The 26,342-nt window shown below is 60.2% G+C and overlaps 2 protein-coding genes across 3 annotated transcripts in view; both read right to left on the reverse strand.

Moving 5' to 3' along the window:
- Positions 1 to 283: 283 nt before the first annotated feature.
- TEX22 (testis expressed 22) lies at positions 284 to 14,775 on the reverse strand. Its single transcript, XM_045559066.1, has 6 exons — positions 13,989 to 14,775; positions 13,466 to 13,692; positions 3,550 to 3,675; positions 2,133 to 3,466; positions 1,257 to 1,477; positions 284 to 1,122 (listed from the first exon to the last, which is right to left on the reverse strand). Exons 1-4 carry the CDS (start codon positions 14,773 to 14,775, stop codon positions 3,305 to 3,307), a joined length of 1,302 nt encoding a protein of 433 aa, XP_045415022.1. The 3' UTR covers positions 284 to 1,122; positions 1,257 to 1,477; positions 2,133 to 3,304.
- Positions 14,776 to 16,473: 1,698 nt separating this feature from the next.
- PACS2 (phosphofurin acidic cluster sorting protein 2) overlaps positions 16,474 to 26,342 on the reverse strand; it is a 68,936-nt gene continuing 59,067 nt past the window's right edge. The window contains exons 18-24 of one of the 2 annotated variants that reach the window (XM_045559197.1): positions 25,900 to 26,008; positions 21,391 to 21,433; positions 20,128 to 20,170; positions 19,525 to 19,660; positions 18,602 to 18,828; positions 18,200 to 18,313; positions 16,474 to 17,235 (exon numbers count right to left, since the gene is read on the reverse strand). In XM_045559197.1, coding sequence (XP_045415153.1) covers positions 17,117 to 17,235; positions 18,200 to 18,313; positions 18,602 to 18,828; positions 19,525 to 19,660; positions 20,128 to 20,170; positions 21,391 to 21,433; positions 25,900 to 26,008 — 791 coding nt within the window. In that variant the 3' untranslated portion in view covers positions 16,474 to 17,116. Of the gene's footprint in view, positions 17,236 to 18,199; positions 18,314 to 18,601; positions 18,829 to 19,524; positions 19,661 to 20,127; positions 20,171 to 21,390; positions 21,434 to 25,899; positions 26,009 to 26,342 lie in introns of those variants that run through there. The other variant, XM_045559204.1, reaches the window with a different exon arrangement.

Below are 26,342 nucleotides of genomic sequence, written 5' to 3' on the forward strand. Positions count from 1 at the left end.
GGGATCGGGGAGGGCGTGTGGGCCAATGAAAAACCAAGAGTAGAAGAAAACACAACTGAAGAAACAGAAGACAACTCCACAGGAGTGCGGTACGTTCTAGGGTCTTAAGAGGAACGTGCTCGATGATAAAATCGCAGAATGAGGGGAAGATTCCAGAGCCGAGGAAACACACTAAGGATCAAAATCACACCTTCCCCGGAATACGTCAGCAACAGCAAGGGGCAGAATATCAAATTACTAACAGAGGAAAGGCTTGAGATAATTTCAGGGCAAGACAAAGGGATTAAAGCAATAATTTATTCATTCAACCATTATTTGCTAAACACCCACTTCAAGCCACACACCATTTTAGTAAGGAGACAAAGTCTGCCCTCAGATAGTTCACAATCTAGCAGGGAAGGGAGAGAGAATAATGAATGATACATAAAGTCATGAGTTGTTAAGTGCTTTGCAGACAAAATTGGCCAGGCGTGGTGGTGGCACCTGCAGTTCCAGCTTCTCGGGAGGCTGAGGCAGGAGGATCACTTGAGCCCAGGAGTTTGAGGTTGCTGTGAACTGTGATGATGCCACTGCATTCTTGCCCGGGCAACAGGGTGACACTCCGTCTCAAAATAAAAGTGCTTTGTGGACAAAATGACGAGCATAAGGAGACAGGGTGGTAACAGTGAGGGCACCATTTGGGAAGTCAGAGGAGGGTTGCAGGAGGCGGGGTAAGAGGCCAGGAGCCACGTAGGCCAGTGAGGGGCCTGTGGGGACTTTGGCTTTGCCGCTGGAGGGCTCTGAGTGGCCTGAGCTGACCTTTGTCAGAAGGACCCCGGAGGCTGCAGTGAGGGTGACAGCCGGCAGTGGTGGACAGCCAGAAACCCGGCCTCAGGCACAGGGTGCCAGGAGCGGAGGGTCAGGAAAGTATTCAAAGATCTGCTGCAAGGAAGTGTCCCTGGAAGAACAGCAGGGCCTGCGTATTCCAGGGCCACACCCGTCCCCGAGAAGCCCACCTTGCCTGTGACTAAACTTCAGGGACTGATGTAGCCGTCTCTCAGAAAGAGCGTACCGCATACAAGGACGAGAAGATCCACCGACCTCTGGTTTCTCCAGCACCATTCCGGGCTTGAAGACAGAGTCCTTAGGGAGAGAAAGCGCGGCCGTGAGAGTCCTTTCCCCAGCAGGTTCTCACGCAAGTCCAGCAGCCTCAGGGAAACATTTTTAAACATACAAGAACCCAAGAAGTAAACTTCTCTAAAAATTTTAAAACTGACCTTAAGTCTAGCCGACAAAGACGTAAATCAAAACGAAGACTCTGGTCTAAGTACTGGCAGTGGGCGCACCGCACGGCCCGGTCCGAAGGGGAGTGCGCAGGTGGCAGGGCGGTCCCCGTCAGCCTTCCCGAGGAGAAGGACGCGTGTGCGGGCGGCGTCCATGCAGGTGCCCCCCGTGCAGAGCCAGCGTCGGGCACCGCTGTCTGTGTCGAAGCAGCCTGCTGAAAACAACTGACGCCTCAACGTCTTTGTGATTTCTAAAATCAGTCGTAGGACGATCTTAAATTTGGGGTGAAGAATTATTCATCTGATTTCAGCGATATTTTTTTCTCTCAAATATTTTAAAATTTATAAGGAGTAGCTCTACACTTATTTCTATGTTTCCATGTGTCCTTTCATCCCTGCATATCCGTTTAGAAATAGCTGGAATGACTTACACCAAATGTTAACAGCTGTTAGTTCAGTGATCAGATTGTGGGCGAGTTTTTAAAAACTGCATTCTTTGTTGTACTGCAAGTATTTTTGCAAAGCCAATGAAGTCACTTTTTTAAATGAGGGCCATGCTGGGCACCGTCGGGTGGCACTCAGGAAGGCCACGAAGTACGTCTCCCAGGCGCCGGCCAGTCCTCGGTGGCCAAGCTGCCCCCGCCGAGGTCTCTGAGCTGCTGGCCCCTTCCTGCTGGCCGGCGTCACCCGCTGGAAAGGGTGCCGGGGCCTGGGAAGACACACTGCCATCCTGGGGGAGCCTGTGAGCGGGAGGCTGCCCCCTACACCCCACTGCCCCTGCCCCACGGGAGCACTTGAGCCCCTCCCCTTTGCAGGGCACCCCGAGTCCTGGGAGGCCACCTGTGCTGCAGAGAGTGGGGAGGGACTCACCTGTCCGGGAGACAGAGTGAAGGTGTGCGTGGTTCCAATATGGGTGGCCACACTGCAGTGTCCGCTGGCAGTGGAGGCTGAGTTGAGTCCTGCCACGTTGGGGCTGTGGCACTCTGGAAGGGTCCCCACGGCTGCTCCCAGGGCCGTTCCCACTCCCAAGCCTGCTTCCCCGGCCTCTCCTTGATTTCACGTGCCTCAGCGACCCCCGGGACAAGCCCACCGTGTCTGCTGTGCAGATCCCCCCCCAGGGGGTCTGCGGCTGGGGCACCATTGACATCCGGGCCAGGTCATCGTGGGACAGGGGTGCTGCCCTGCGCATGTGGGTCTCGAGCAGCACCCCAGCCTCTCCCCACTGGACGACAGCAGCGCCTGGGGGGAGGCAGGATGCTCCTCCCCAAGGATGTCCTCATCTTAATCCCCAAAACCTGTGGACGAGCTCGGTTACGTGGCAGAAGGTCACCCCCAGCTCGGAGCCCTCCTGCCGGCTTGAGAAAAGGGCAGTCACCACCGCAGGCCCGGGGCCTGGGGGCCACTTCCCCAGCCGGCTCCCCACAGCCGCCCCAGGCCCTCTGCCCACGGCCTTCTTGGCCTTCGTCACCACCAAGTCTCCACGGCACCTCCCTCTGTCTGGCACCTCTCTGGACCCCTCACTCCTGCCACTCCCACCGCTGCACCCCACTGGCTCACGCATGCCCATCTGGGCCTTCAGAGGCAGGACCCAGTGGGACCCCTCAGTGCCCATGACATGGAAACACCTGCCCCCCTGGGACCTCTGGCCTCAGCCCATAGCTTGGCCTCAAGCAGGCCGGTGCCCAGCGTCCCGGGGGAGCCCTTGCCACAGCCGCCCAAGGAGCCAGGTCCTGAGCCAGCACTGTTTGCACTCCAGCGCGCCCCAGTCAGGCCCAGGGGGCTGCAACCCGGAGGGCAGGCCCCCCAGGCCCCTCCAGCGGCCTCCTCGGGCCAGCCTGGGGCAGGGCAGCCCCCCAGGCCCCCTGCTCAGGCCTCCAAGGCCCGGGAGGGGGCAGCTGGCCTGAGAGGGTCCCGGGCCTGCTTCCTCAGTGGCAGGTGGGCCGTGACCCCCTGGCAGGGCACGCAGAGGCCCCTCACCCCCATCCTGCCGGTGGACCCCCAAGGAAAGGCGCTGGAGGACAGACACTGGGTCGAGTCGGTTCTTAAGAGGGAGGCGACCTCAAAGTCGCCTTGCGCCAGAAAGTGGCGCTGCGGGACAGGAAGGCGCGGTAGGCGCTGGACTCGGCGGAGTCGGGTGGGTGGGAGAAGAGCACGTCCCTGTCCACGTCCTCAGACACCAGCTGGGCCACGGTCTGCATGATGTCCTGCGGGCGACCGCAGGGTCAGGGAGCCGCGGGCGCAGGGAGGGGCGGTCCCAGATGGGGCGGAGGAGGCCGCGCCCGCTCACCCCGCCGCGGGAGGGGGACCCGGCGCCCGGCCTCCCCGGGCCGCCCGGCACGGCCAGGCGCCGGCGCTCGTCGATGCTGACGCTCCAGCGGCGGCCCGGGCGCCCGCGCTCCGGCGGCTCGCACACCTGCGGGGACAGGGCAACGGGTCGCGCGCGGCCACCGGGCCCGCGCCCCTGCGCCGCCGCAGGCTCCCAGCGGGGCCGCCGGCCGCGTGGCCTCTGTGGCTTTGCGCGGTGGCTCTGCGCCCGGACGCGCCCGCCCCGCTGCGAGGCCGTGCGGGGGCCCAGGGGTGGGCACACGAGGGAGGGGCTGGGGGGCGGCGGGAGGCTGAAAGGCAGGACTCAGGGGTCAAATCCGCGCTTCCCTCCTCCCCAAGCCCCCTCTGAAGTGATCACAAATAGATTTAGCGAAAACTAATGCTCATTAATCCATTAGGATAAAAGACCAGGCTCCAGGGCAGGAGGGCCACCAGCAGGGTACAGGGGAATGGGAGGTGGGGGTCCCAGGAACGGCAGAACCAGGTGGGGCCAGGATGACCTCCTCCCCCAGGTGGACTTCTCAGGCGGGCTGTCTGTGAATGTCCCTCCAGACTCTTGCCGGGCCAGAATCCCCCAGTACTGCCACCTCCCACCCCAGCTGCAGGGGGCTGTAATGCTAACAGCAGGGGATTCATACAAACTCAAAGTTTAGTCCCATTCCCAAAACAATTACAAATAGAATTATCATGCAATCCCCCAATCCCACTTCTGGGTATAGACGCTAGAGAACTGAAGGCACCTAACCAAAGTGTCACTCAAGTGTAGGGGCAGAATAAAGACACTGTCACGTCTCCAGAGTCTTTAAAATCTCGAAAATTTTAACACCTTCTGAACCCTTTCAGAGGAAGCTGCTAGATGACAAAGCAAGGCAGTAAACCGAGAAAGAACCAGGGCTCCGGAAACGGGGATCCTGCATGCAGAGGGTAGCAGGAGGCTCGGGGCTCCAGGGGGGCCCTACCCAGGGAAAAGCAGAGCTCCCAGGTGACCCGACACGCTTAGGCCTGTGAGAGGAGTGTCACAGATTTGTTGGAAAGTTTGGGAAAGAACTAATAATCACAGAAAACAGAAAAGAGGGCCGGGCGCAGTGGCTCACGCCTGTAATCCAAGCACTTTGGGAGGCCGAGGCAGATGACCACTTGAGGTCAGGAGTTCAAGACCAGCGTGAGCAACATAGCAAGACCCCCGTCTCCACAGAAAACACAAAAATCAGCCAGGTGTTGTGGCCCGTGCCCATAGTCCCAGCCACTCAGGAGGCTGAGGCAAGAGGATCGCCTGAGCCCAGAGCTGGAGGCTGCGGTGAGCTGTGATCACACCACTGCCCTCCAGCCTGGGCAACACAGCAAGACCTTCTCAAAAAGAAAAGAGAAGAGAGAAAATGAGGCGGGGAAGGGAGACAATGATGACCTCCACGAAAAACAAAAAGCCACGTATGAAAGGACACATGGTGACAACATGGTCCATGTCTCGGCTGTGGACAGTGCCACACAGTCACTACAAAGCCAGTGCCGGGAGCAGATTTGATGAAAATACGGCAGAGCTCTGCGGGAGCACAGGAAAGGGAAGTGTGGCGGGAGGTGAGGGTGCTCGGCCGCAGTGTCTTGCGTGGGACGCGGGATGCAATCGAGAAGTAACAGCATGAGCACAACAGCTTCTTTTAACTAAATGTGCCGTGGGAACACCTGCGGGAGCTGGGCATGGTGGGTTCCAGGGACGCCGGTCTCAGTTATGTACACACATGTTTAGTAAGAGTGACACAGAACTTCAGAAATCGAGATTTGAGTGATTAATGAGTGACCTAACAGACACGGGAGATCATGCACAGAACCCTAGCCCACTGAGAGTCCGTGTTCTCACCAAACGATGGACCACACACACAAACTGGCCACGCATCAGGCCACACTCAAAACAGATCCCGACACACGGCAGGTGCCCAAACACCTGGTTCTGCAACTGTGAAGCGATACAATTAAAAATTACTAACAAATGGACAACAAACACGCCTACTGACATGACATTCCACAACACCCTTCTAATTAACTCCTGGGTGAAAAAGAAAATCAAGACTGAGATGCCAATTTATTTAGAAACGGGCAACAATGGGGTCCCGAACCCCAGCTGAAGTCGATCTACAGCTTCAAGCACATCATTAGAGCAAAGCCCAAAACAATGACCAAGCAAATCACTGGAGAAGCCAGAAAAAGAAGAAAAGAAATTCACTGAAAGCTTAAAGATAGAATTAGAAAAGATTAATGAATAAATTAAAATGAAAAAAAAGTGAATAATGATCACAAATGAGTTCTCTGAAAAACCGATAAAACAGACTTGATCCTTTCCTTCCATTCTTCCCAACTCCAAGTAGATCCATCCATGTCAGTTTTGTTTTTTTTTTTGTCTTTGTTTTTGAGACAGAGTCTCACTCTGTTGGCTGGGCCAGAGTGCCGTGGCATCAGCCTAGCTCACAGTAACCTCAAACTCCTGGGCTCAAGCAATCCTCCTGCCTCAGCCTCCCGAGTAGCTGGGACTACAGGCATGCGCCACCATGCCCGGCTAATTTTTTCTATATTTTTAGTTGTCCAGCTAATTTCTTTCTATTTTTTTAGTAGAGACAGAGTCTTGCTCTTGCTCAGGCTGGTCTCGAACTCCTGAGCTCAAACAGTCCACCCGCCTCGGCCTCCCAGAGTGCTAGGATTATAGGCGTGAGCCACCATGCCTGGCCCATCCATGTTTTTGCCAACTTTTTCATGTTTAGCATCCATTTACTGTCTTTCTTTTTGGACCTGCAAGTCCATAGACTTTATCCCTTTTCTATTCAGTTTCCAAAATAGTTTTGTCTTTGCTTTCAAGCATCTCCTCCTAGATTCTGGCCAGTAAATATTTGAATGTTATAAATATTACAAGTGTTTTCTTCTAGACTGTTGTTTAACATTTTTGTGTCGTTGCACCAAACTTATAAAAATTCTGCAGTCAGATTTGTCAGGCTTTTCCTTCAAGGATTTTGTGTTTGGCATAAGAAAGGCATTTCTCACTCCCGGATGCTAAATGTTGCTCTTGTACATTCTCCCAGTGCTTCCGGGGTTCGGGTTTAAAATTTAGTGTGTGTGAGCTCGTGCACTTTGTGAGAGGTGGGGCTGCACTCTACCGCCTTGTGCGTGGACAGCCATTACCCAACACCATCATTGAGAGGTCCGGTCTCCCGCTGCTTTGAAACCATGCTCAACATAAACTAAATCCCAAGATTTGTGCAAGGGGCGATTTCTGGACTACTTGTCCTAGGTCGTGGATGTCTTTTAACAAGCACACTCGGTCCATTTCCATTGGTTGAATTAAATGACATGCTGGTAATTCTACCCGCCGCCTTGCCCTGCGCTGTTTGTCTTGCCTGCCGTACGTGTCCTTCTCTGTCCTCTCCCACTTTCTTCTGGACCGATCGTGTGGTGTTTCTATCCCGCTCTCCCCACCACTGTTCAAGTGTGGTTCTCTTGCTGTTCGTTCGGTGTAATCACAACGTGCGTGCAAACCCACCAAAACCTCAAGTTGACAAACATCGCCATCCTCTTCTCAAAGAACACGAAGGAGTTAGACCCCTTTAGCTCACTCGCAGGCACCGTTCTGCCATCATGCCCCTGCAAGGGTCCGCTGACTCCACCCCCGCTTCTCTGCGGGCGAGAGGCGCCCAGTGACTGCTTGTACCTGTCCATGTCAGTCCCAGTTCACCCACGCACTTCCTCCCTTCGCACCTTTCATTGTGTATCCATTTCAGACCTCCTGAGATCACTTTTGTGTTGTTTGAGGTCTATTCTTCAAAATTGAGGTGAGTCGGGGTGGAGGGGGAATTCTCTGTTAGTTATCATTTTTTAAATGTATTTATTTAGCCCTCTTTGTAAAAGATGTTTTTGCTGGGTGTAACATTCAGGGTTGACCGTTATTCTCCCAGCACTCACGTGTGCATCATTTTCCTCTAACAGCTTCCACGGCCGTTCATGAGAAGGCACCTGCCAGTCTCACTCCTGTTCCTTGGACGGTTCTGTCCTTCCTCTCTCACTGCTTCTGAGACCTCTGTCCCTGGCATTCTGCAATTTCACTATGCGGGTCTAGGTGGATAATCCTCTTACCTGTCCTGCTTAGGATCTGCTGGGCCCTCAAGACTACAGTCTAAATCCCTGCCTATGGTGGCCAGCCTCCAAGATGGCACCCAGTGACTCCTACCTCCTGCTGGTCCTGGCCTTGTGTTGCCCCTCCCACATTAGATAGGGATGACCAGTGTAGCCAGAAGAACACTGCAGAAATGATGGAGTGTGGCTTCCACGGCTAAGTCACGGGAGCCACTGCAGCTTCCACCTCACTCTCTCACTCGCTCACCCGGGAGGATGCCAGCCCCGTGTTGAGGACACTCAGGCTTCCCCTGGCGAGGAGCTGGGACTTCCCGCCAGCACCCAGCACTGACTTGCCGGCCGTACGAGTGAGCCACCGTGGAAGCAGTCTCCAGCCTTACTTGAGCTTTCAGATGACTGTCACTCGGACATCGTGATTATAACCTCCTGAGACTCCCCAAGCCAAAGCCACCCAGCTAAGCAGCTACTGAATTCCTGACCTATGAAAATTGAGATAAAAATCCTTATTATTCTTTTAAGCTGCTAAGCTTTGGGGAAATTTGTTATGCAGCAATGGATAACTAATACATTTCCAGAACACTACATTTAGAATAAAATTTTCAAGATTCATGAAAAGTTTATTTTTTAAAAAAATAGAGACTGCACTGAATTATATGTGGGAAACCTGGCAGGTTTAAAATATTACATCTGCCCAAACAATAATATGGTACACGTTCCCAAGAGATGTTATATATGTTATTCAGTAACATTTTTATAGTGTCCTTCATATAGGTATTAACAAGAACAGACTCATTTCTAAGGACATCATAATTTCTGTGCCTAAAGTTAATAGGATCATTTTTCCATTCCATTCTCTGGTTGGTTATGTTTAGTGTATCAAAAAACTATTGTTTTTAATGGTAACTACATCCAAACTCCCACTTTTAGTCAGGTTCCTATTTTTTTAATTGGCTTAAGTAGATTTTCTAGGTAGACATTAGCTGCAGGTAGCAATCACTTTAACTTTTGAGACATTTATGCCACATTTCATTTTCTCGGCTTCCTGCAAGGCTCTAGTTTCCAGCATAGTGTTTAATCGTCACGGCGATGCTACGCACACCTGTCTGCTTCCTGCACCTGACGAAAACATGCCCGGCGAAGTGCAGTGTGCTCGAGACCTCCTCTCCCTCAGGTTCCCGAGATGTCCATCTCTCACTGCCTTATCCAGAACCTAGACTTTCACATTTCTTTTGTTTTTAAGGAGAGACGCTGAAATTTATTTATTTATTTATTTATTTTTAAGACAGAGTGTCACTTTGTTGCCCGGCTAGAGTGAGTGCCGTGGCGTCAGCCTAGCTCACAGCAACCTCAAACTCCTGGGCTTAAGCAATCCTCCTGCCTCAGCCTCCCGAGTAGCTGGGACTACAGGCATGCGCCACCATGCCCGGCTAATTTTTTCTATATATATTTTTAGTTGTCCAGATAATTTTTATTTCTATTTTTTTTAGTAGAGACAGGGGCTCACTCAGGCTGGTCTCGAACTCCTGACCTCAAGCGATCCACCCGCCTCGCCCTCCCAGAGGGCTAGGATTACAGGCATGAGCCACAGTGCCCGGCCGAGACGCTGAAATTTATTAACAATATTTTTCAACATCTATTGAGATAATCACATGGTTTTCCACCTTTTGTTAATGAACTTTGTTTACAGATTTCCAAATTCCTTCATCTTTGGTTACAATTTTCTTTTATTTATATACAACTTCATTTATTCAATGTGTAGTCTTGGAGCACTTAGTAGGTGCCAGGCAGTGTCCTACGCACTGGGGATGGAGCTGTGAGTGACGGAGACACGCTCCTGCTCCTGGCAGGCGCGTGCGTGCCCGTGAGCCCACCACCCGGTTGGGAGATCAGCCCTTCAGATGCCGCTAGACGCGCTTTACTGTTTATTCACGATTTTCAACCTAGGCACGTTGTTTTCTTTTCCCCTTTTCTCCTGCCCTCCCCTCCCTCAGCACTGGTGTTAGGGTGAAGCCAGTGCCACACAGGAAGTGGCTCAGGGCAGCTCAAGCCTCGTCAGTGGGGTGCTCATTTCCTCCTTGTTTGGGAGTGCCCACCTGCGCTTTCATCTGGGCACCCACACTTTTTAGGGGAGATCTAGGACCACTTTGGAGTTTCTTTTGTTGTTATTGGTTGCTGGAGGCTTTTTGGGTTTTTTAAATCAAACTTGGTAATACGAATGCAGACATTCACTTTTCAGGGTCTTTACTTTATCCCCAACATTGTGGCATTTCACAGTGAAAGGCCCGTTCTGTCCTCACGCTAGGGACCCTGCAGCGTTCTCCCCGCAGAACCCGGGTCATCCCTGGTTTCTCCTGCCGTTTTGTTCCCCTCTCTCCACTGGCGATGTTTCTTCTAAGCTTATCATTTTCTCTCCTACTTTCCATTTTCCAGGTGATTTCCTTAACTTTATGCTCCAACCCTTTACTGAACATTCCAATGCTGCTATGTTTATTTTTTAAGAGCTCTTTTAAAATTTTTCCAGATGTTCCTTTTTACACAGAATCCTTCCCTTGCTTTATGCATGGAATGTCTTTCTTTTTCTTTTTTCTTCTTCTTTTTTTTTTAGACAAGAGTCTCGCTTTGTTGCCTGGGCTACAGTGCCATGGTGTCAGCCTAGCTCACAGCAACCTCAAACTCCTGGGCTGAAGCGATCCTCCTGCCTCAGCCTCCCGAGTAGCTGGGACTACAGGCATGCACCACCATTTCCAGCTAATTTTTCTCTATGTATTTTTAGTTGTCAGGCTAATTTCTTTCTATTTTTAGTGGAGATGGGGGGTTTCACTCTTGCTCAGGCTGGTCTCAAACTCCTGAGCTCAAACGATCCTCCCGGCTCGGCCTCCCACAGTGCTGGGATTACAGGCGTGAGCCACCACACAGGCCTTGCTTGTTTTTCCTTGATCTTTGACCAGTGTGCTGGATGGAAAGAGAAGACGAGCTTTCATTACGATTATACTAAACTGCAGATGCCTTTGGGAGAACTTGGCCATGCTGGTGAGTACTCCTCTCCAGTAACACAGAGTCCCTACACACTGTTCGAGTCTTTCTGTAATTCTTTGAGGGTGTTTTTTTTGAGAGTCTCGCTTTGTTGCCTGGGCTAGAGTGAGTGCCGTGGCGTCAGCCTAGCTCACAGCAACCTCAAACTCCTGGGCTTAAACGATCCTCCTGCCTCAGCCTCCCAAGTAGCTGGGACTACAGGCATGCGCCACCATGCCCGGCTAATTTTTTCTATAATTTTTAGCTGTCCGTCATTTTTTTCTATTTTTAGTAGAGACGGGGTCTCGCTCTTGCTCAGGCTAGTCTCGAACTCCTGAGCCCAAGCAATCCACCCGCCTCGGTCTCCCAGAGTGCTAGGATTACAGGCGTGAGCCACCGCGCCCGGCCATTTGAGGGTGTTTTAATGTTTCCCTCAAACAGGTTTTGTGTATTAAGTTTAGTCCTGTTGTCAAGTGCAGACTGACCTTTTCCATTTGTTTATCTTGTAGCCTGTCATTTATATCACATGATCTACTGATTCCTGTGTGGTCACCGGTGCCCTCTTCCCGACCCCTCTGTGGATGGATCCCAGGCGATCATCCTGGAGGGACGGAGGCAGACAGCTGCATCGTCTCCAGGTGGTGCTGGCTTCTGTCTGGCGCCCCTGGGCTGCTCTCTCATATTTAAAGGGGGTTGGCACGTGGGCCGGCGGGTGCTTGATGGCTGCTCCTGCCGCTCCCACTGGGGCTCCCGCTGCGGCTCAGAGCTGGCCGCCTCCGTTCCGTCCCCTGTGGTCGCCACCTCCTGTTGGCTGAACTATTCACCAGTTCTCCGTCCTGTGGTTCCTGCCATCTTAGGAGCCTGTGGTCACCTTGGCAGGACTGTCAGTGTTCATGGCTGGAGCTCACCTCCCTGTTCCAGGCTGGACATTGGGGGCAGTCTCCTCCTTGGCCTCAGCCCAGGCCATCGAGCTCTGGAAGCATGTGTCTGCCGCCACGTGGCACAGACAAGCTCATCTCTCCTGGGCTAAGGCTGGGAAGGGGGAGGGACAAAGGACTTATGTTAGCCAGGTCAAGGTCTCCCTGGGAGGTGACACGTGAGAAGGGGCTGTGGGAAGATCTGGAGAAGAGCATTCCATGCCAATGGGGTGACAAGGTGGACAAAGAGGAAAAACACCATGCAGGATAAGGTCAGAGAGAGGGTGACCCAGTGCATCCCTTAGGACCACAGCCAGCAGCTGACATGTCCCCCATGGGCTGGAGAGCAGAGAGGGAGGAGGCAGAGGAGCTTCACACAGGGGACCAATGCCCACATGTGCCAATTCCCTGTCCTCAAACCAGAAATCTGCACATCAGCAAACACACATCAATGCCCCCTTCCCACCCTCAGCCACCAACCTCTCCCCTCTACTGCCCACCACCCCACTGGGTCCTTCACCCCCGCTGTCCTGCCTCCCAGCTTGTCCTCCACTCCCCTATTACCCATAGTCCCCCGTCCATCTCTTAGGGCTGCAAATGTGGCCCAGCTGCCCCTGCCTAAGAGCCACGGGGTCGCTGCGTACCTGCAGAGTGTGGGTCCAATGCATCCCTACATCCCTGTCCCTCGGACACAGGGCGCTGCAGGTCTTCCCCACCCCTGTCCAGAATGGAAGCCCCGTCCCCGTCCCTCCTCCTGAGCAGCCCCCGCCCCTGACATGTGCCACGTGTGTGCACAGTCTGGATTGCCTGTCATGAGATGTAGGCCTCACAAAAGCTGTGGGGTCTGCTGATTTGGTCTCCACTGGTGTCCCCAGCACTCAGCACTCTCGTAGGGGCTTAAAGGCATGTGGGCCTGAAGGACGTGCCTGGGAAGGCACAAGGTGGCCGTGGCAGGCAGCTCTGGGAGCCCGCTTTCTTTTCCCACTGCATTTTTACGTAAATCTGTGACCTCAGCAAACACACATGCAGATAGACACGCACCTGAGTGTGCGGCCCGACACCTCCCCACGCTGACCTGACTGCAGGACCAGCACCAGACCCAGAAGGCCCACCAGTGCCCAGAAGCCCCCGGGTTCAACTCATCACAGCCAAACCCACCTTTGAACCTCCCCAAAGTGGAACCACACGGGTGGGAGTCGCGCTTCCTTTGCTCATGGAGTGTCCCCTAGGGCTGTGGCAGCTGTGTCTGTCTCCACTCATCGCTGCCGTGGAGCAAGCTTACTGCTCACCGTCCAGTGACAGGGGGACAGGAAAGTTGCTTCCAGTTTGGGGCCGTCATAAGCAGAGCTCCTATGAGGACTTTGGTCGTGACTGTCACTGACAAATCCTCCTCCTGACAGCTGACCTACCTGGCTGGGAGGGCACTGTCCCTGCACTGAGGGTTTTGTTCTCTGTCCCTCCTTGTGCCACCCCCTATGGTGAGGGCGGTGAGCACTCTGACGGGGCCCAGGGGAGGGCTGAGCCCTGCACCCTCTTCCTGGCCTCAGGTGGCCCCTGTGCATGCCCAGCAGAGACAGGTGACCCACAGGCCCGAGAGGCCAGAGAGATGCAGGTCCACCCCGGTGCTCATCCAGGGCCGGGGGCAGAGAGCCCCTCCCAGGTGCAGTGTCTGCTTCTCATTAGTCCCGATTCAGCCTTTCTGAGGCCCAAGAGGCCCCTTCTCCACACCCACCACAACCAGCCCACCCCAACGCCAGCCCCTGGGGTTTCCAGACAGGAGCCTCAGGTGGGGTGTAGAAGGGAGGGTGGCCTGGGCTGGGGCTTCCTTCTGCTTACCCAGTCCTGGGTCTGCAGTCCCTGCTGAGTGCTGCTCTGGGCACTGGGCTGGCCCCGAGCGGCTGTCGGGCCCAGTGGGGGAAAGGGCTGCCTGTGCTCTTGGGACGGCTGCGACCCCGGTGTCCTTCTCTGGGAAGGCAGCTTCTGGCCATCCATCGCTACCCCTAGCAGGCAGCTCGTCCGCACCTCCGGGACGCTGGGGGAGGGAGCAGGGTCGGGCGGGCGACCTGGGCAGAGGGCGGAAGCGGGGTACACGGGCAGTGACTGGCCGGCCCCGTGGGCGGCGTGGTCACCCCAGCTCCCAGCGCCGCTCTTCTCCAGGGGGGCCGCTCTCTGCCCCTGCCCTCCCCGCCAGGCGGCCCGCTCAGCCTCTCCCAGGGCTCCCCGGCTCCCCGCCCGCCGGCCCCTCGGCCCGCACCGCGGCTACGGCTCGGGACCCTGCGGGGCTCGGCGCAAGGGCGCGCGGCCGAGCGAGAGGCCGGAGCTCTGCCCGCCTCGGCGTTCCCGACCCCTGTGACCTCACCCCGACGCGGCCGGACCACGCCCCACGGCCCCGGGGCGAACCCCTGGGGCCCGCCCTCTGCGGGGTCTGAGCGGGGAGGCGGGAAGCGGGGCCCACGGGGTCCGGGGCGGGACGGGGTCCGCCGTGGGCGCGGGGCCGGGCGGGGGTCGGCGGGGGCCGCGGTGCTCCGTGCAGGCAGGGGGCGGAGCCTCGCGCCGGGACTTCCGCTCAGGCAGGGCCCGCCCGCGGGTTCCGCTTCCGGCTGCGGCGGCTGTGCCCTGCGCTCTGCCTGGCGGGCGGGCGCCGCGCTGGGTCCTCCCGGCGACCCTGCGGGCCCGGGGCGCGTCCCCACGGGGCTCCCGGCCGCCTGCGGGCCGGGCGGGAGGAGGCGCCTGGCAGGGGCGCGGCCCGGGGAGGGCCCTCGGGTTTGTCGTGTGGCATCAGCACCTAAGGTGGCCCCGCGCTCACGAGCGTGGCAGACGAGAGTCTGCTCCCCGAACGGCTGCTCACGTCCATCTTGTTTTCCGGCCGAAACGAAAACGAGCAGCGCGTGCTCTAGAAGCGGAGCGTGCGCAGCGAGCCGCGTGCCCGGATGCGGCCCGGGGGCCAGCGGAGGGGAGGGCGGCAGTGGGCCGGGCTGCAGGGCGGGGTGGCCCGCGTTGTGGTGGACAGTGGCCGCCAGGCCGTGACTGGGGACAGAGAGCCCCTGCCCCAAGGGGGCTGCCTCCTGTCCGTGGGGCTGGCTGCTCCAGGACCGAGGTCGGGGGGATGCACACACCTCACACACGTGCACCACTCGCCGCCTCATGGCCACACCGGCTGTCACATGGCTTTGGCTTCTAGTTATCCTCTAAGGGGACAAAGTGCTCTTCCACGTACCCTTAGAACAGCTCCGGGAGGTAGGTAGCAGAAATGCCACCGCCCTGTTTAACCAGTGGGGAAACTGAGGCACAGGGGGTGAGCACAGCCCAGATCTATGCCTGACTGCCCTGGGGCAAGGTATGGTGTGGTGGGTGGGCCATGTGGTTCGCAGCTGCAGGACAGACGGACAGCTGGGCTCTGCAGGCTGGGGGTGCACAGGGACCCCCAGCTGCTGCATGGAGGCTCTGCCCATGCTCTCCCCTCACCTGAGCACGGATGGAGCCATGGAACCCAATGGGCCACGTGTGGGCCAGGGCTCCAGAAAAGGGGCTTCCCACAGCCCCACTGGGGCCCCTTCCTCTAAAAGCTGCTCCAAGGCTAAAGCCAAGTCAAGGGAGTTTTCACCGGCTCTTTTCTACCGAGTGCAACCTTTGGGAAAGAAACCAGATGAGCAGAGAAACAGGCCCTGCTGCCCAGTGGGAGGACCTGCAGGGACAAGAGCACAGGGCGCTTGTTTCTGAGCACAGCGGCAGGTGGTGGCCATAAACCCGGCCTGGACGCCTACCCAGACCCTTCTCCAGGGGCAGGGCCTGGAGCCAGGATTCAGAGGGGCCTTCCCTCCAGGTGGGGCCTCAGGCCCCCAGTCCCAGGTGGAGCGGAGTGTGACAGGGGGGGCCCTTTGCTGGGGTCCTGCTCACAGCACTGCACCCCTGCTCTTGCCCTAGGAGGCCTCACTGTGGACAAAACGACTCTGTCCAGCCACAGGGTGGGGGGTGGGGGGGGAGGAAGAGCAGGTAGGTCGCAGGTGAGAACAGTGGGCCATCTCTCACCCCAGAGGGTGGGCACTCATTGGTGGCCGCCTGTTGTTCTCAGCCTGCCCTGCATTTGGCACTGTTTTCTGAGCGCAGCCTTGTGCAGCTCTCCATCCTGGGAAACTAGGCCGCCCAGAACCCCCCAGGTGGGCCACCAGCGTCCATGACGGCCACAGCTTTCAAGGGGTAAGAGTGGGGCAGGCTTGCCAGGGAGGCAGGACTGAGGAAGCGCCCCTCCCCCGCGGGTTGGTGGGGGCAGCACATCAGGGGACGGACAGGATACCCCTCCCCTACCGTGTCCGAAGGCAGATGCCACCCAGGATGTGACCCAACGCAAAACAATGCTCTAAGGAGTGAGACCTGGCAAGGCTCCCAGGCCCTGCAGGAGGTACGTGGCTGCACACTGGGCTCTAAAGTGCCAGCCTCTCTGCTCAGGCCACCCTGCTCAAGCTGTCACTGGCCACATCATTCCCGCAGATGACACACGCACACCTGGTACACACACATACACCACAACCCCAAACCTGAACCCACACGGCCAGCCCTGGACGTTCCCAGAGGGCAGTGGGGCTGAGGGTAAGCTGCCGGAGGACTCAGGCCGGGGTGCAGGGCCTCCACCTCAGACCTGTGCCAGCTGCCTGTGTCCTGGGCTGGACTCTGGGACACTTGTTGGGGCCACCTTGGGCCTTGGAGGCCCCATGCTTGTTAAACTGGGCAGCGTGGAAGCATTAAGTACAGCCAGAAGGTGCCGTAAGGTGTGAGGCTGGTAGGCAGGCGTCTGCTGGCTCTGCCCAGCCCCAAGCGGACTTCAGAAGAGCAACATGTTTGGCAGCTACATTATAACATGTATTTAAAAGCATTAAAAATATCTGCTACTATAAAACCTCCGCCACGAGGCTGGAGTTTATTGGGAACCACGAGTGGGCGGTGCTGGGGGCATCTCTCAGGCGGGCAGGGGACCGGGGCCCGAGGCCAGGCTGATTGGCCTCCGAGGCTTACTCAGGACGTCCCCCATCGGGGCACTGAGTGGGCCCGGGGCTCCTCGGCATCTGGCCACCGAGCTCCAGGGCCGGTGCCTGAGCCAGGCCCCCTGAGGAAGTAGCGTCTTGGCTTCCAGGAAGGGCAGGACACGCAGGCAAGACCCCCAGGCTGGTGGGGCTCTGGTGGCTCCCGAGGCCAGAACACCTGCCACGACTCTCAAGCTCGGCACTGTCAGTCTGGCCTCGTGGCCCCCGCTGGAGCTTTCTGGTTAACAAGCAGAGTGGTCACTCGGCTCCCAGCAGGGAGCTCCCCGTTAGTTTCCAGGTTGTGAGCACATTCACTTAAGACTGTTTGTCTTTGTGTTTTTAAGTGTTTGTCTCTGTTGTAAACTGAAATGTTAGCAGAAACACAGCTGGGCCCTCCTGGTGCAGTGGCCGCCTTGGGGCTGAACGCAGGCCCCTGGGCCATCTTGCGCTGGCCCCTCGGTGGGCGGAGCTAGACAGTGGCCTTGGAGTGTCCGAAGATGCAGATGGGGAAGTGCTTCACGTGGGAGGACCACTGGGCGGCCAGCTGGAAGAACTTGACGTCGCTGCACTCCACACCGTCGATGAGGACTGCGGGAGAGGGCTGCCTGACCGCCCGCCCGCCAGACCTGCCCGGCCACCTGGCAGGGTAGCCCCTGGATGGGTGGGGGTGCCAGCTGGGGCGCAGGGTGAGGAGGAGCCCGCTGCCAGAGGCACCAACACCCTCGGGGGTGCCCTGGCCCCCCCACTTCTCAGCCACGGTGGGCCTGGGTCCCAGGGCTGCTTGTCCACATCCACCCCCCGCGCTCAGCAGGTGCCGGGATGAGGCACCATGCACCCAAACACTCTCCACTTAAAACAGAGTCCACCTGGGGAGACCAGGCAGCCTCCACCTTGAGGGCATCGGACTCGAGCTCATAAAAATAGGAAAACCTCCGAGAGCTCCATTTCTGAATCAATTGCCTGCAGAACAGCTTCCCTACAAACACTTTGAAACACACAAATCAATCTTTTAGAAAAGCAGAAAGGATTGAGAAATTCTTTCTCAGAATTTGAAAAGCTGCTGGCTGCACAACCAGGGCCGTAGCAGGGTGTGCTGAGGCCGTCAGCACCACACACAGCAGCAGCTCCTGTGGTGGTTTTGTGTTTTTTTGTTTTTTTGAGAAAAGGTCTCTGTCGTCCCCCAGGCTGGAGTGCAGTGGTGTGATCGTAGCTCACTGCAGCCTCGAACTCCTGAGCTCAACTGATCCTCCTGCCTGGGCCTCCTAGTCCGCTGGGACTACAAGTGCTGTCAGTGCACCCGGCTAATTTTTTAAGTTTTGTAGAGATGAGCTCTCGCTAATGTTGCCCAGGCGGGTCTCAAACTCCTGGTCTCAGTGGTCCTCCTGCCTTGGCCTCCCAAAGCGCTGGGATTACAAGCATGAGCCCCTGTGCCTGGCTGTGTGGGAAAGTTTTAAAAGCACCTCAAGTCTGCTCTGGTCTCCTTTTGTATCTTACAGACAGAACGCGGGGGCCCCGGGTGGAGGGCCCATGCTCGCGTGGGCCCTGTGCTCACCCCGCAGCATGTTCTGCTGGTGCTTGGCCGTGCATATCAGGCGGCTGATGCCCTCGATGCACTGGCTTTTGGACTCCACGTCCTTGTCCTTTGTCTTCTTGGGCAGAAACATCACTAGGAGGAAAAGGCCTGGCCGTCGTCTTGTTGCTCCTGCGGGGCCAGGCTGGCCAGAGCCCCTGTGCAGCACAGGGGGAGCGCAGCGGCCCAAGGGGGAGGGCGAGCTGCAGGGGCTCTGCCAGCCACAGCCTCCAACGCTCACGGGGGGGGCAGCTGCCCTCCTGCCGGGGCCCTGGCTGGAAGTGGCCCCAGACCCTCAGCGCCCTGGGGGCTCGTACTTCCTGCTGCTGCCTGCACTGGCCCTGCCCATCCGCCCCCACCCGCCACTCCGCCAGCCTGCCTCACCCTTCTTGTTCTTCTCCTTGGTGACCACGGTCATGGACATGGTGGGCGTGGCCATGGCCTCGCCACTGCTGGGCAGCCGGCTGACCTGGAGGGACCGGAAGGTGCACTTGAGTGTGCTTTTGGCAGCGGGCAGGTCCTTCTTCTCGGCATCTCTCTTCCTGTCTGCGGGCTGCGCGGCCGTCCAGTAGTCCACCTGCAGCCCCATCAGCTCGGCACCGACACCCTGGCTGGGAAGGCAGAGGGAGGTGCTCACAGATGCTCCCCAGTCATTGGTCCTGAGGATGCAGCGTCACTGTCCCTGTCACAGGCCACAAGTGACAGCCAGCATCCAGCCCAACTTCCCAGTCAGCCGAGGGGAGTCAGGTGCTTGGAGCAGGCTCTGTGGAGCCACCCGCATGTCTGGCTCACCCAGGAGTGTCCCACACAAATTGCAGGGTGCCTGGAGGCAGAGCTGCAGCTTAGGGGCCACCCACAAACTCCCAAGCTGCCCCTGGGAGTCTGGGGGGCCCAGGTGAGCCGGCCCCTTGAGAGGCACAGCCTGGTGCGAGCCCTGGACACGTGCAGCTTGGCTTAGTTTGGGTCAGTTCCGCTGCAGAGGCCTGGGGCCTGGGGGGGCCTCAGCACGGCTGAGGACTGGGGACCCCATCTCCTGTACCTCTTGCCCTCGGCTGCTTCTTTAAAAGCCCCGACTGGTGGTTTCTGTGCCCAGCACTGCTCGGTGGGAGGCACCTGAGCCCACCTGGCTGTGTGGCAGGAGACAGCGCGCTGGGCCGGCCGTCCTGCAAAGCCCAGGCAGGACCTCCGCCTGCCCCTGCCCCGGGGCCGACAGCCAGGTGCCTCGGGGTGGGAGGGGGGCCGTGACTTGGGGAGTGGATGACAGGCAGGAGAATAAACGAGAACTGAGCCCCCTCCGCGTCCTTTACCTGGGGGAGGTCAGGCCCCCGCTCACCGACGGGGAGGAAGGCGGGGTGGGCGAGGCCTCCTTGGCCGCGGGAGAGGTGGATGGTGGGGTGGAGGACAGCACGCCAGGGCCCGAGGGGGCTGCGTCATCCGAGTCTCCTTTGGGAGGAGTCACAGGGGAGGGGTGAGCCACCTACTGCTCTGCCCAGGCAGCCCCAGGCCCTCGGGACCAGGAGGGGACAGGGAGGCCAGGCAGCCCCTCAGGCTAGCAGGGCAGGTCCCCAGGTAGCCCGTATGGAGGCACGAGTCTCACATTCTCCTCCTCGGCCTGGGAAAGCTGCCCAGCCTGCCTTGGCGCCAGGGCCTCATGAGGACAGCGGCTGCTCCCCAAGGGCCACCCCCCTCCCCACGGGAGCCGCTCCCCCCTGAGCAGGCCCCCCCCAACAGGGGCCGCTGTCGCCAGGGGCTGAGCAAAAGCACCACAGTGAGGCCAAAGACAGGGCTGCTGTCGGGCCACAGGGCCAGGCTAGTCCTCAGGACAAGAGGACGGTGCTCCCAGGGCTCAGGGCACCCACTAGGGCACTGGGACCGCCTGACCCGAGGGCCTCAGGGTGGGACGGGGTTACCTGACGTGGCTGAGGATGGCTCCACAATTCCAACCTTCACAACCTAGAAAGCAACAGGCGCTGGCTGGCGGCAGCCGTGGGGGTGTCAGGCAGCCCCCACGCCCTGCCTGGCTGGGCTCCAGCTTTCGGGGCTCAGACGCAGGCAGGCTCCTGCCTCCCCACAGCTACCCGGCCACCGTGCCCACGACACAGGTGCTGCCGGCGTGGAGCCGGTCCCACCCCGTCCGTCTAGCTCAGGGCAGCATGACGGCCAGACCAGGCTCAGGATGCTCGGTCTCAGCAGGAGGGATTGTCCTCACCCAGTGGCAAACCATGTGCCCCTGTGACTGGGCAGGCCCAGCTGTCCAGCAAGACCAGGGCACTGGCAGGAGGGACAGGCCCAGCCAAGGCCCGGCTCAGAGGCAGGTGCCACTCCAAAAGCTGTGGGCCAGTAGGGACAGGGCCCCAGACCTGCCAGGTGCAGCATGGGAGCCACTAGCCACAGGTGGCTGTGCAAATTTTAGGTGAGCTACAAAGACAGGCGGGACCTTGCCACATGGTGATGTCTTGAGTGCCCAGAGCACAGGCACTGTCACCGCACAAGCTCCCGGGGCCAGGCTGCTCTTGGTGAGCTCACCCCTCCCAGAGGCCAGCAGACCCTGCACCAGGGACTCGACCATGGCACGGTGCACAGAAGACCCCTGTCCACTGATGGGGACACTGAGGCCCTGAGGCCCTGCCCCCACCTGGTGGCCCATCGGCCAGGCTGCCTACGGGCTCCACGGCCCCCACCTTAGCTGGACAGAGGACACACAACAGGACAAAGAGACGGGCAGGAGACGGGCTGCGGACACTCAGCCGGCAGGAAAGGAGCCCTGAGTCCCCCGCAGGGCTGAAGCCTCCAGATTTAAGGCCACGACCCCAGACGGGGCAACGGGCCAGGGCAGCCACGCCCAGCCCTGCAGCCCCTGCAGGACACCCCGGCACGAGGCAGCGGAGGGAGGTCTCCTCTCCTGAGGGGCTGGGCCAGGGGCCCCACGCCCAGGGCTGTGCTGAGACCCGGACCCTCGCCCCCAACCCTGCTCCCACGTGTCGGCCGCCGGGCAGAGCTGGGGGCTGCAACGACCCCTGGGCCCGTGCCCCATGCAGGGGAAGGAAGGCAACTTGAAGACGGAAGCTGTAAGGCCAAGTCCCCAGCTCAGATCCGTGAGGAAGCTCCTGGAATCCTACAAAAGACGTCTGGCAGGTTAGTGGTTTCCGAGCAGGGAGAGCTGCAGTACTCACCCCGACGAAGGGAATGAACTTCTGCGAGGATTCTTCGTCAGGGCTGCGAGAAAGAAACAGAGGTTACACTCTCCACGTGCACCGCACACCGTGAGCTCTCGGTGCCCTGGGGCGCAGCGCTCTCCCGGCCGGAGGGCTCACAACCCTCCCCACCCACTGCCTGGCCTGGCCGGGCCTCCCGACCGACACCTGGATCCTCCCAACATGCTGCCGTGCGGGACATGGGACACACGGAGGCCGGCAGCTCGGCTGGGGGCGGGGGGTGGGGGGAAGGCAGCTGCATCTCCACGCTCCCTGACGCTCAGGGCCACTGCTTGGGCCCCACCAAGCCCATCACTCCCTGCACAGCAGGGAGAAGGGCCCGGTGCCTGCGCCCCTCGGACTCCTGGAACAGTCTGGGCCTTCTGCAGTGCCTGAGGGTGGCTGCCCCAAAGCCGGGGAGTGGAGGTTTTCTCCCAGACAGTCTGGGTGATGTCAGTGCCAGTGTGAGAGGTCAGGCCTTTGGCCGTGGTGACAGGGTGGCTGCTACGTTCTAACGGAGCGACACCCGAGTGCAGCCTGCGGGCAGCCCCTGCCTGAATGAGCCACCATACTCAGGACCGGTGGAGGCTCCGTCTGGACTTGGCAGCCTGTCCTGGGAGTGCCGTCACAGCTGTCCACCGGGAGGCCGCCCAGGGCCCAAGGGCAGGAGACAAGAACTTCAGAGAGGACAGGTCTGTCTTCCTCCTCTGGTGCACACGGCCCAAGCAGGGCTAGCCCGCGGTCCACGTGCACGGCAGGCCCCCACTGACCAGTCCTCAGTGCGCCTGGGCAGCTCTCCCACGGGACAAGGGCCCTGCTCCAAGCAGAAGGCTCTGTCCGCGGCTCAAGAGCATCTCCCTCCAGGCCCCCGGGAAGGTCCACAGGGCAAGGCCGGGCCTGGGCAGTGGCTGGACGGCCTCCTCCACCTTCTTCCCCTCTTTGGCCTCGGAGGCCCCCCGTGGCCTGCACTTGGGGACAGAGGTGCTTTCCGCCCCATGTCCTTGGACAGACGGTGCTGACAGCTGGCAATGTCTCCAGGGTCAGTTCCGCCAGGTCCATTTCTTCCGTCTCATTTCCCCAAGCTGTGGGGTCTGGTGGCAGCGAGTGGCACTCCTGCAGACGGGGACTCTGGCACGTGCACACGGTGCCACCAGAGCTGACAGAGGGCCAAGGGACAGGGCTTCTCCGGATCGAGGCCACAGGCGCCGCTCTGGGACAGTCCTGCTCTGGAAGTCCTGCGCCAGGCGCGGAGTGTGGTCAGGGTGTCCCCTGCAGGAAACCAGCCTGAGGAGGGCACGGTGGGCCGACCATGGCCGCCTGCCTGGGCACCAGCTCCCAGGACCAGCAGCCCCGTGGGGCAGAGGCTGTGCCCACAAGCTGAACAAGTGGCCTTCACCCCAGGACCGGCCCAGAACACACGCCCGGTGTGCAGCCCTCCAAGCCTGGTGCTAGCCGGTGTTCCCGTCCTGCGGCAGCCAGCAGGGCCTGCCCTCCTCTGGCGCCCCGGACTCCAGACCCGTAGCGGAGCCCCGGCACCTCCCGCCCCCCGTCCGGAATCCAGTGCCCTTGGGGGAAGGACGTGTAGATCCTGTCCGTGGGGCCGCAGAGGCCCAGACCCAGCCTTCCCTAGCTGCTGGGGGGACAGAGTTGAAAGCCGTTGTCCTCCTTCATCTCAAATGACGCGACATGCTTTGAACCCCCAGGCCACGCCCACTCTGGCCGTGCCCGGGGCTGCTGGCAGGAGTGCTCCGGCGAGGCAATCGACGTGGGGTCCCACTGTCCTCCTCAGGCAGGCCTGGCCCGAGCCCCTCCAGGCACAAGAGGTCATGGAGGGCAGGTAGGCAGCTGCCGGTCCCCAGTGGATGGGCAGCCCCGATCCCCAGGGCCACCACCCTCTGCCGAGCCAGACCCCCCAACACACAGCAGCACGGCCCCCCGTCCATGCTCTGCTCTGGGCCAACGCGGGAGCCGCACGACACAGGACGCTGCTGGGACTCCAAAGCCAAGCTGTGCCTTGGGCCATGCAGACAGCACCCAGCACTGGACACGGGACAGCGTGACAGGGGTGACACCGCTGGCTTTGAGACCCCCACCCGGAACTTGGGCGCGGAGGGGCTGCCACGGCAGGGCAGTCGGAAGTCCGGCTCGAGGGAACCCCGGGCAAGGAGGGCACAGACACCAGGGCTGCTCTGCGTGGCCCAGGGGCACGACCCGGACACCCGAGAGGCCCTTCTGCCTCCTCGAACCGGCCCTGACCTCGGTCCCGGGCAGTCTGTGCTGGGGGCGGGGCGGGTGGGGACGCCCTGCAGATACTCCCAGGGCTGAGCCCAGGCCAGAGAGGGGCCGGCGGGTGCCAGGTGGGACCCTGCACAGGTGCCCTGCCATGAGGGCTGCGCCCTCTGCCCACCCTCTCCCAGTGCCCGACTGAGCACTCTGGGTGGACGGAAGTGTTTCCTAAACCCGGCAATGGCTGCCACTGCCCCTCCGGCACGCTGAGCCTTCACCAGGCTCTGTCCGGTGCTCCCGCCCACCACCACCCGGGACGCTGGTGTCACCACTGTCACGCGGAGGCAGGGGTGGGGACACGGGGGAAGCAGATGCCAGGGTCTCCTGCAGCCCTGGCTTGCCACTCGGAGGGTGAGAAGTGGCGGCCTGGGCACCCAGGCATGCTGCAGGCTGACGGGCGGAGGCGCGGAGCCCCCGGGCTGGTCTTTCTCCCACCTGCCGAGGCTTGTTTAGCAGGACTGACGGGGCCCAGGCAGCTCCGCAGCTGACAGCCCGGCCGGCAGCACTTCCAGCAAGGAGCCCCCAGACCCAACTACCCTGTGCTGGGGGGTGGGGGCAGCTCTTCCCAGGACAGCGAGTGACTTAGGACCCGGAACAGAGCACACAGGGCAGAGAACGAGCCCCAGGTAGGGGCTGCACCTGTGGCAGGACACACCTGGCCAAGGAACAGGGGCTCCTGTGTGAATGGACAGCTGACAGCTTGGGGCGTCTGGACTCGGCTTGAAACACACGGGTTTCAGAGGGCAGAGCCGTGTCAGGGTGAGAGCACACCACCCGTCCGGGAGTCTCGGGGCTCTGCCCACCCCCCGGGGAACCGCCAGGGACGCTGGAGAGGGCGCGCTGGCCCCACGCACCCAGGGGAGGCCCCTCTGTGTGGCGGCAGGTGGCTTGAGGGACAGTCACCGACCGATGGCTCTCCCTGGGCTGGGGCCTCAGCCCCTCGCCTCGACGTCCCCGTGTGTCCCCTCCCAGGGCGCTGGGAGCACAGCGGGTGGTTAGCAGCTTCCTGTGAGAGGAGGCAGCACCGCCTGGCCTCACAGACACAGGGACTCACTGAGGGCTGGCGCTGGCCACGGCTCGGACGGAAGCCCTGGGTGGAGACGGGAGGCCCGCATGGCCACCCCGGGCTGCAGGGCCCAGCCAGCACACGGCCTGGCATGGGGACAGAGGGCCCACCCGCAGCTCTGACTCAGCACGAGGGGCGGGACCCCAGGAGAAGGGTCTGGGTCTACTCTTCAGCGCACAGGGACCCTCGCCTGACGGGGCCACCTCTCCTGCTGCCCTCGTGGGCTCCCCAGGCCTGAGTCCCAGCTCGGAGAAAGGTGTCGGGAGAGGGATGGCGGGTGTGACTGCTAAACAAGCCCCAAAGACCAGCCTGGGACAGACAGGGCGGGACGCAGACCAGAGCCGTACCTTAGGGCAAAGTCAAAATGAAAATGCTTTTTCCTTTTCAGAAAGCCACCAAAAGAGAAAACACAGACACGTTACGAGCGCTCTTGGGAGCAGCGAGGGCCCCAGGCATCAGCGTGGGAGCACAACGGCTCCCGGCCTCCCGGCCTCGGCGACTCTCCACCCGCCTGTTCTGGGGCAGCAGCTGCGAGCCCCCCGAGGTCCCCGTGTGGGGCTGGCACAGCCCCCTCTGCCAGGGAGCACCCCGGAGAGCCAGGCCCACCAGGGAGCCAGACGGCCGTCCCTGCCGACAGGGGCTTAGTTCTGTGTCTCGGTCCAGGGCCGACGTGGAGTGTGGACACCCGGCTGCTGGGCGGGGCACCAGGGCGGGACGGCAGCGCCCCCAGCCCAGGCTTCCGGCTCTGGGGCACCGTGCTGGCGGGAACGTGAGCTCATCACTCACCAACAGGCCCACGGCCATGGGACCCCCCGGCGACCCAGCCCAGGAAGCCCGGGCAGTGGGAGGAACGTGCTCAGGCTGGGGGGGCCACTGCTGCCTGGGGGCCCCGACAGCTGCTGATCTTTCATCACCAGAGACCTCGACGTGCACAGAAACAGGGAGAGCCCTGCGCACACCCTGCGTGTTTTAACTCCGATGCGGGGTGAGCGAGCACGCGGCTTGCTCAGGGCTTCCCCGAGCCCGGCACGGGCTTCTGTCCCCAGCCCTCCTGGGCCAAGACCAGCCGTGGGGGAGGCCACAGAGGGTGGGGGGCTGGCGCCTGCCCTGTGCCCAGCCCGGGCCCACGGCGTTACCTCTTCTGCTTGTAGGTCAGCATGGCCTCTGCGATGGGGAGCTGGTGCGCGCAGTTGGCCCCTGCGATGTACTGCGTGATGCGCGACACGATGTCCGGCGTGTCCTGCGCTGCAGGGGGAGGGGTGGCGGGGGGTTGGGCTGCAGCCGCCGGCACGGCGCCAGCCGGGGGTCTGGGAGGGTCCGGGACACCACGAGCACCTCTGCCTCCCAGTGGCCAGCTCAGGGACCCTCCGCCCTCCACCCTCGAGGTGGTCCCAAGGCCAGGGCGGCAGGGCCCCCCCCTTCCCCAAACAGGCCCCGCTTTCTGCAACGAGCTCTGAGGCTCCGACAGGGGAGAGGGGGCATCCCGGCTGGGCACCCCCCGGCCCATCTGCCCGGCTTCCCTGAGGCAGGAGAGAGTCCGGGGGACGAGGGGCCCCCGCAGTGGAGGTGCGGAGGGTGA

The sequence above is a fragment of the Lemur catta genome, chromosome 1 (genome assembly GCF_020740605.2).
Source record: "Lemur catta isolate mLemCat1 chromosome 1, mLemCat1.pri, whole genome shotgun sequence".
Taxonomy (NCBI): domain Eukaryota; kingdom Metazoa; phylum Chordata; class Mammalia; order Primates; family Lemuridae; genus Lemur; species Lemur catta.